The sequence below is a fragment of the Amphiura filiformis genome, chromosome 13 (assembly GCF_039555335.1).
Source record: "Amphiura filiformis chromosome 13, Afil_fr2py, whole genome shotgun sequence".
Classification (NCBI taxonomy): Eukaryota; Metazoa; Echinodermata; class Ophiuroidea; order Amphilepidida; family Amphiuridae; genus Amphiura; species Amphiura filiformis.
The window spans coordinates 34,101,112-34,111,579 of NC_092640.1; the positions used below are offsets into that span (position 1 = coordinate 34,101,112).

A 10,468-nucleotide genomic window follows, 5' to 3' on the forward strand; every position below is an offset into this window, starting at 1 on the left:
TCAGCCCCAAACCTAATCGGAAGGAATAATGGTCCTCCTACAGCAGGGTGAACACCATCCCGAGCCCCAATTAGAAGGACTGATGCTGACAAACCTGATGGGAATAGAGCCTTATTAAATGCGAAAAAAAGGTATAGGTACGTGGAATGTAAGGACACTCCACCAAGAGGGAAACTTGGAACACCTTTTACATGAGTTAGATCATCTGCAATGGGAAATACTTGGGATCTCAGAAACCCACTGGTGCGACTCAAGGGAGTTTACGAAAGATGGGTATCAAATATTGAGCTCAGGAAATGAGTCCATCCACAGAAAAGGAGTTGCTATCATCCTCAACAAGACAGCTCTACGATCACTAATGGGTTATAACCCAATCTTAGAGAGACTGATATCAGCCAGACTTCGCACGCAAATTGGTGCAGCGACAATTATTCAAGCGTATGCTCCAACTTCCTCATCAACCGAAGAAGAAGCGGATCAATTTTACGATCAGCTGCAACAGACTATTGACAATACACCTTCACAAGACATCTTGATCACAATGGGAGACTTTAATTCCAAAGTTGGAACTGACTGGGAATCATGGAATGGAATACTTGGTAAATTTGGATATGGAGAGTCCAATGAAAGAGGAGAAAGGCTGCTAAACTTTTGTGCACAAAATGAGCTGTGTATTTCTAACACCTGCTTCAAGCAGAAAAAGGAAAGCAGAGAGTGGACGTGGGAATCCCCAGATGGTAAAACCAAGAACAAGATTGATTTCATCCTGATAAAGCAAAGGTGGAAAAGTAGCATTTCTATGGCCAGAAGTTTTCCCAGTGTTGACACAGGTTCCGACCACCAATTGGTACTCGCCAACTTCAAGCTTAGACTTAAAGTCAAGCCCAAACCATTGAGACAGAATAAATATGATATTAAAAAATGTCAGGATTCTACAACCAGAAGTTTATTTGAGATCCAAATAGGGGCAGATTTGAACCACTTCTAGATGTACCAGACACAGACCTTGAGGTGGAAGACCTATGGGACTCAATAAAACAAAGCTTCAAGGAAACATCTGAAAACGTACTTGGCCTCAAGCAAGAAACCAAAGCCACAAAAGCCTTGGATTTCAGCAGAAGTACTCAAATTATGTGACGAAAGGAGAGAGATTAAGCAACAAAAGCTTACAAACAACTCAAACAAGAATTCCTGAAAAAAATTGGTGTCAGTTCCAATTTACAATGTAATTATTATTTGAATGTAATGTTAAAGATGGAATTGCATGATAAGTTTTGCACTGCAGCACTGACAGGAACATTTAGTGGTAGTTCATTTATCATTAAATAATTATACACTTACATACGTGTTTTTGGCGCAGCGTCAGCCTTCTATTCTAGCTAAAAACGTTTTTAAAAATAAGAAATATGCAAATGAGGTAGCTAATTTGCCAATTTTGCGACAAAAAGCACGTGGGATCTTAAGACTGCCCCTTACCACCATCCCACCAAGTTAAATCTCCATACGCCTCACCAGTTCCCAAAAATGGCAAAAAGCCTTTTAAAAGTAAACAAATATGCAAATGGGGTGGCTAATTTGAATATTTTGCGACAAAAATCACGTGGGAACTTAAGACTGCCCTTTACCACCACCATACCAAGTTACATCTATATACCCCCTACCAGTTACGAAAAATGGCAAAAAGCGTTTTTAAAAATAGAAAAAAAGGGAAATGAGGTGGCTGATTTGCATATTTTGTGACAAAATAGCATCTGATCTTAAGACTGCTCTTAACCATCACCCCACCAAATTACATTTCTATATAGTTCCGAAAAATGGCCAAAAGCAATTCGACAAATAAAAAAATAGGCAAATGTGGTGACTAATTTGCACATCTTGCGACAAAAATTGCATCGGATCTTACGACTGCCGCTTACCACAACCTCATCAAGTTACATCCCTATACGCCTCACCAGTTCTTCGAAATGGCAAAAAAAACCAAAAACCCCAAAACAATTTTTAAGTTAAATATGCAAATTAGCTCCCTAATTTACCCCAAAAATAGCATCAAGTATTAGGGCAGCCACTTACCACCACCCTACCAAGTTATACCCCAATACACCTCACCAGCTCCGACAAACTGCCGCTTACCACAACCTCATCAAGTTACATCCCTATACGCGTCACCAGTTCTTCGAAATGGCAAAAAAAAACCAAAAAAAAAAATTTAAGTTAAATATGCAAATTAGTTACCTAATTTGCACAAAAAAATGCATCAAGCGTTAGGGCAGCCACTTACCACCACCCTACCAAGTTACACCCAGATTCACCTCACCAGCTCCGAGAAACTAACCTGGAAGCCAAAGGCATTTAAAAACAAAGTTCACACAATACAAATGTATAAGACCACATTATAGCATAAGGCAATTTATAAGTCGTTTTAAATGATTTTAAATGTGACGTATACAATTTGTCTATAACACAGGGAGATATAAAATGTAGGGATTTGGGTACTTTTTGTTCAATTTTCACAGAAATTGAAGGATTTTGACCTATGTTTTTGTTTGTCTGTTTACCCCTGGGTCGCTGAAACAAAGAATTATTTTTTTATTAAATCACCTAATTTATAATTAATAAAGGACAAAGAAAGATAAAAGCAAAAGTATGCTTCATTTAGTTAAAACAATAGTAACATCCCGGTTGTGTACAAAAATATAACGCTATACGACAATGCAAATCAGGATCAATTCACGGACTAAGTGCACAGGGAAATGTTGAGTATATGGAACAGCCAAAATGACAATGGGTATCTAATTTAACTAGAACAGCCTTAAATTGATATCGATATTAATATTGACGTCACAGATTCGATTTGTCACGTGATCGTCAAACCTGTACTAAAGGTGTCAGTTCTGCAGGAACTGACACAAAAACAGTAGATACAACTTCCTGATCAGAGAGATCAAAAGACAGTCAAAACAGTCTGGATCAACAATCTGTGCAAGGAGGTAGATCATTGCCACCAAGCCTCTAAAACCTCTAAAACTAGACAGGTCTACCAAACAATCAAAACCCTAACAGGGAAACAAACTCTCCGGATGAAAAGTGTAAAAGATAAAGCAGGAAATATTCTCACTGACGAGGAAAAAATCAAGGATAGATGGAGAGAAAATTATTCGGACTTATATAACATGCCAGGTCCAACTGACTCAACCATACTACAGACATTATCCAGTACTCAATCCAGTGATCCTGAACCAGGAATACTCAGAGAGGAAGTGGAATTAGCCTTGAAACACCTTAAGGAAGGGAAAGCAGCTGGACATGATGGGATCACAGCAGAGGAATTAAAAGCTGCTGGTGATACAGGAATAGACATGATTCATAAATTATGCCGAAGGATCTGGGAATCCGAATGTGTACCAGAGGACTGGGGCAAAGCAATCATTGTCCCCATTTTCAAAAAGGACAAATTAGACTGTGCCAACTATAGAGGCATAAGCCTACTAAGTCTCGCAGGGAAAGTCTTCTGCAGCATACTTCACAGCCGGATGAAAAAGCAAACCGAGGAGATACTCTCCGAATTACAAGCAGGGTTTAGACCAGGCCGTAGCACTGTTAACCAGCTTTTTACACTAAGACAAATAACAGAAAAATACACTGAAAAAGACAAGGCGCTGTATCTCTGCTACATAGATTACCAGAAGGACTTTGACACCGTGTGGCAAGATGGACTATGGGCAGCAATGAAATACCCGGACAAGATAGTTCGACTCTTACAGGCTTTGTATGGCACATCGAAAAGTGCAGTGAGGGTGAACAAAGATATCACAGAGTGGTTCAGGACTGTCACAGGAGTAAGGCAAGGTTGCATCCTATCGCCACAGTTATTCAACATACTACTGGAATTAGTCATCAGTTTTGCAATCCAGGACCTGGACACTGGCATCAAAATCCAAGGCAAAACCCTCAACAACATGCGGTTTGCCGATGACATTGTTTTAATGGCAGATTCAGAGGAAGATCTTCAATCACTTGTAACTCTAGTCCACACTTAGAGCAAGAAATTTGGCCTCACTATAAATAAGGGGAAAACTGAAGTTCAGATCATCAACAAAGTCAGCCACCCAATAACCATCTTCATAGAAAGTGACCAACTGAAACAAGTCCAAACCTTCACCTACCTGGGAGGAGTTATCACAGAGAATTCAACCAGTACGGAAGACATCAAACGGAGGATTGGACTGGCAATGGGAAGCATGCGGAAGTTAACCACAATATGGAAGTCAAAAGAAATTAGTATCAACACAAAAATGGAACTCTACCAGGTGCTAATCTTGTCAATAGCAACGTATGGGGCAGAAGCTTGGACGCTCAAGAAAAGAGACGAGAAGAGATTGTTGGTGTTCGAGATGTCTTGTTTAAGGTGGATAATGGGAGTCTCCAGAAGAGATAGGCTACGGAACACATCAATAAGAGAGGCAACAAGCAGCCAGGTCACAATACTAGACAAAATCAAAGCCAAACAACTGTTCTACTTTGGAGACATCGTACGCATGCCAAAGGACAGATACCCTAAACATGCCCTTGAAGGTAGAATACCTGGACACCGGCCTAGAGGTAGACCCCCAAAGCGCTGGCTTGACAACATAAAAAGCAGCTGCCAAGAACTTGGGATTACATCAATCTACAATGCAAGGAGTATGGTCACAAACAGAGGCATATGGACTTCCATGGTGAAACGGCTGCTAGCTCCAAGGTTCCCAGGATCCGAGGGAGGAAAGCAATAAGTCCAAGTAAGTCCAATACCTGCTTATAGGGGAGAATGCCCGGGGAGAATGGAATGTTAGGTTGTGTTATTGGAATGTGCATACGCTTTGGCTACGCGTAGGCGCTCCACCTTGAGGTAAACAACTTGAAATATTTGGGCAAAAAATGTAATATTTTCTCTTTAAATCGCACTATTTTGTGGTAATAGAATAGAAATAAAGGGTGCATCATTATCCTTTACATGACACGGCAGTAAAAACGTTTAAATAATTACGTTTGTACTGCCTCGGACACATTATCATGCATTACCCTTTATTTCTTAATTATTGTTCGTGTACATTCAGAGCCCCCTTCCTTCTGCGTGACCGTCATCTGTAGCAATGCATCTTGCTGCCCATATCTTCAATACAATACTACTGAGCAATTGTTACATAATCATTTCCAATCCCACAAATGAGTGTTCATTTATTAACTGTACTGTACAGGTATTTGGATATAACATTCTGTTCAATTTCCTAAAAAGTGGCACAAAAGGGATATTTTTTTAACGCATGCGTGTTCGTCAATACAGCTTTAGTCTCGTCCACCTTCGCAACACGGTACGTGGAGTGTCTGGAATCACACTAACGGCGGAGGAGAATACTAGCTGGTCAGACAGTTTAATTTTATCAAGCATATAATACCTGAACAATCACCGTCATTTGATCGATTTACTACAGAATATATTGTATAATTCAAAATATAATTTTAATATTGTAAACCTATATATTTGTGTACTAAAGTATAAGGACACGTGAATAAAATCATGTCGAAGACAAAATGGCCGCTAATCCGCCTATTGTCTAGACCTAGGATACATATTCCGAATGAGGGCAGCAGTCTAGGAAGCTTATCCCTTCGTGTAGATCCCTGACGACGTACAGATGCTCTCCTGTGACGTCATTCCAACTTTGTCACGGGTCACTAGTTCAGCACCAGACCAGTCGGCTCGATAAATTCGTATCTGATGAGACGTGATATCGTACCTATAAACATTAATAAGTCTAGATGATCTGAATTGTAATTGTATTTACTTTTATTTAAAGAATAAATTGTAGCCGCTGGAGTGCACTTATCGTCTCATTTAACACGGGCGACATCATTATTTTAAGTAAAACAACGAGGCAAAGCCGAGAATAATGACGTCGCGTATTATATGAGACGATAGATGTACGGCAGCGGCTAAAACAATACCTTTATTATCATTCTTAAACACTTCAATTCAAATAAATATTATTAATCATAAGTATATCAATTTTTAAATCAAATTGAATCCTACATTTTACAAAGAATGACCTAGGGCTTAGAATTGATCAGTCCTGTTGTTGCTATGAACCTCCGATTGGTTCAAATAGTGTGTACGAGTATCGCGTCGACGTCCACGCGCTAAAGTGTTTGATATTGTGTCATATCACACGGGTAAGAACCAATACGATTGCAGAAACGTTCTCAAGTGTTCTTAAAAGAATATTTATCTACCTAGATAATTGAGAACATTCACAAAATATGTACTCAGTCACGACGATACGATTAAATGCAATTGCACAAGAGTATTACTTTATATCAAAATACATGTAGTAAATTCAGTTTAAAGAGGTTTAACAAAATCTTACAAAACACAAAAAATGAAACTCTAAATTATAACCTTTTGTTATGTATAGTATTTTTTTCTTAACTTCTTATTGTGTACTTTTATTGCTGGTTCGTAAAGCACCTTGAGACCTTGTTTGGATTGAAGGCGCAAATAATAAATCCGGCTTATTATTACTATTAATTTTATTATTAATGAATCTTATTGTTATGTGTAGTAAAAAAAAAAAAAAAAAGGTTACATGTAGATTTTTGAAAATAATCTAAGTTAAGGGCTGGGGTATGAACGTTTGGACAGTATTTATTTTGGGACATTAGAGCACAGCAGACATATCGAATTGCATTCTGAATACGAAGAATGTCATTCTGATATCAAATAAATTTAGATTTTTTGAAATTCGCAATTTAATACACAATTTATGGCAAATCATTAAAATTGATATTTTTGATATTTAACAATACTTGAAGTAAACTTTATAAATCTGATGATTTATACTTAAAGTGTATGTAGGTGGGATGAAAAGCCGACGATCAATTGAAAATTTTGACCTTTCGTATTGAAGATATGGATTTTTTTCCCAAAACACCAACAAAAATTAGGTCTTTTTGGGAAAAAATCCATATCTTCAATATGAAAGGTCAAAATTTTCAATTGACCGTCGGCTTTTCCTCCCTGCTACATACACTTTAAGAATATATCATTAGATTTATATAATTTACTTCGAGGACTGTTATATATCAAAAATTTGAAAAGTATCAAATTTTTATAATTTGTCATAAAATTTGTATTATATTGTGATTTTCAAAAATGAAAATTATTTGATATCAGAAAGACATTCTTCGTATTCAGAATGCAATTCGATAGGTCTGAGGTGCTCTCATGTCCCACAAAAAATACGGTCGAAACGCAATAAACGCTCATTTTAGATCCCTTAATGTTAACAAATATAAATGTCCTTTTCATGACATAATCTATGAACCCTCTACTAGTACCCCTGTGAATGTCAAGTTCACAACTTGTGTATTTAGCCCGCATTCCACGCATTCCTGAGCAAGCTGTTTACGTGACATAATGCAACACGAGGTTCATTACCACCGTCACAAATGGAGCATTTGAGTATAGGCCCAGCCATATCATGGCTGATGCATGCGGTGTTTTATTGTTTTACTCTGATGAACAGAGAATAAAACTCGTTCAGTTTTAATTCAAGAGTTCAGTCAGAAATGTATAATATTCTAACAGCATATAACACAGCAGCAATTTCAACTCAACAAAGCCTAAAATGATACAAAAGATTGTTATTAAATTTCACTATGTTGATGACAGGAGATGCAGCATGCAGAAGCACATTCAGCAAAAACGCGTTCTTTTCTAGACCACTTTCCTTTATGTGTTACCAACAAGAGTCTAAAAGCTCTGAAACTGAATTATTTTTTCAATTTGTTTCTTTTTTGCAATAAGTTGAAGCAAAATAAAACCCAGCAAACACAAAAACGTTTTAAAAACGTTTTTGATAAGTTATATTTTGGCTTTTGGTTTACATAAAAACGTTTTAATAACATTAAAATGTCAGGTTATATAAAGGTCATGAAAACGTTTTAAAACGTTTTGTATGAAAACACACTACAACAATATTTTTAAAATGTTTTCAAAAATGTTATTGTAAACTATTTTTGCAAACATTTTTGCCAAATATTTTGTCAACACTCAAATAACATTATGTTAAAATATTTGCACCCAGCAAACACAGAAATGTTCTTAAAATGTTTTTTTAACACGTTTTAATAACATTTAAATGTCGGGTTATATAAAGGTCATGAAAACATTTTTAAAACGTTATTGCAAATGTTTTGGGCAAACATTTTTCGCAAAACATTTTTTCAACCCGAAAATAACATTCTGTTTAGAATGTTTTGTATCAATTTTTCACAAATGTTTTGGAATGTTATTAAAACGTTTTTATACCCTTTATATAACCCGACATTTAAACGTTTTCTGTAAAACATTTTTTGTTTGCTGAGCAGTAGATTATAAAAAATGATTTTTAATGTTATGAAAACGTTTTATACCCTTAATATACCCTTTATATAACCCGACATTTAAACGTTTTCTGATAACCTTTTATAACCTTTTGCGAATGATGTCGAAAACGTTTTGTGTTTGCTGGGAAGCAATAAAGAAAAATGTAAAACAAATGTACTTGTGTTCAACTTTCGTTGTGCGATATTTTGATGGTTAGCTACTCTTGACACCCCTGTCATCTTGCGCTCGTAAGTTATCTTTTAAGATACAGAGTTGAAACTTAACTGACAATTAGGAGAAGGATAAATAACTGATATCTGACAAATTGACATTGTTATGTTGAGCCGTCATCAAATGCGGTTCATTTTCTACATGTAACCTTTTTATGGGACACCTTGTATTTTAATGAGGTGGACTCGTTCGATACATGCAAAGATGAAGATGCAACTTTTTACTACTTCACTGGAACAATTTCTATATTGCAACTTAAACGTCGCAATTTAAAATGCGTATTTCCATACTGTTTAAATATAGAGGCCGTCAGCCTTTCGCCATCTCGTGGGTACAAATGATACGCGTGTTCATGCGTCGGACACTACACGCATGGCGCAGCTTGCCACTCAGCTGTTATTACGCATGGACAAGGTGATTTTGCTGTTCACGCATGGAGATCGAACGACCATCGCAGCGTGTACCCACAAGATGGCGGCATATGACGTCACGCTGACGGCCTCTATTGTGTGATGACATTGGGGTATTCCAGTTAAAATCCATACACCCCTTCTTGTTAATGGGGGTACTACACCCTTAGTATTTTTGTGTGTGTTTTTGCATTTTGTGAAGAAATGAGAAAAAAAAAACTGGTCAACGTGGTATGCAAAATGAAGGGACAAATATTCTCGTTCTATTGGTGGCATCAGTATCAATGTAGCTTACATGCTTTTAAAGGAAGAAGCCCGGAACAGGTACATAGGCCTACATTCACGAAATCGAGTTTATTAAGAATTTCAGAATTGCTACCGTAAATCCAATCACACACACTTGTTAAGCATTTATGACAGACGCTAAAAGTATGAAAAAATTTTTGGGGAAATTAATTAATTATGCACAGCTTTGAAAACACATGGTTAGCATCACTTTCAGGGTCTAAAGAACATAAACCGTATTTTCCCCCTTTAAGTTGACAATGATGTGCACAATTTGTGTTCGCGAGTCATTACATCTGTTTCAGGTTATATAAACTCGAATCTAAATGATAAGATAATTCTTGTTTTTTTATTTCTACCTGATTTTTAGGGTCGTCAGTGAGTAAAATACGAATAACATGTATGGTGTGAAACGCTATGTGTTTAAGACAAAAATGTTAATTTGTCGCAAGTTATTCCACAATATCAACTAAAGTGGGAACGTTGACAGTGTACGTTGGAGCATAATTAATATTCCACGCTATATACTTACATCAGAAGGTGTGAAACCAGACAATTTGCATTAAAATCTCCTGCCATGATTGCACAGTCCGACTGGCTATTAACCGCCGCCATCTTTACGGCTAGCGTTGGGCGAAACTTGATACCGCCGTATTGGTACCGGTAGTACTATCGGATGCATGCTATGGTCAATACCATTTGGTAATCGACCATTCTCCGTTTTATAATAATTATACGATACTTTTGATAGAATATAGAAAAATAAAATGTAGGGGCCTATCATTTTATGGAACGTATTGAAAACAAAAATATTCAAAATTGAGAACAAATATAAACAAATATTCTAATCTTTCATTATCTATTAGCGACTTCAGGTAGCGAATAAATTGTGTGGTAGTCCTAGAATTGTTTGTTACGATTCGTAATCTCACGAAGAGTATAAAGGGTCGGATCGTCGGCTATCGTGTCATGCACCGAATCCCCTCAAAATTTCCTTAATTGTGCCCTATCCTGTAATAAATATCTTCCCCAAATTACAGATCGGGGCATCATTTAAATCATTCTGAATCCGCAAAAAACGAAATGTTAATTTTCACTAACTTAGCCGTCTCATTGATATTGCACAATAACAATAGTATCG

At 36.9% G+C, this 10,468-nt stretch overlaps 1 protein-coding gene across 1 annotated transcript; it reads left to right on the forward strand.

Moving 5' to 3' along the window:
- The first annotated feature begins 118 nt into the window (after positions 1–118).
- Positions 119–988, forward strand: LOC140167601 (craniofacial development protein 2-like). The gene has a single exon (XM_072190900.1). The coding sequence runs from the start codon at positions 119–121 to the stop codon at positions 986–988; it is 870 nt and encodes a 289-aa protein (XP_072047001.1).
- Positions 989–10,468: the final 9,480 nt, after the last annotated feature.

What these genes read in the sequence shown, in the direction of transcription:
- LOC140167601 (XM_072190900.1), top strand. Translation starts at nt 119, where the DNA reads ATGCGAAAAAAAGGTATAGGTACGTGGAATGTAAGGACACTCCACCAA.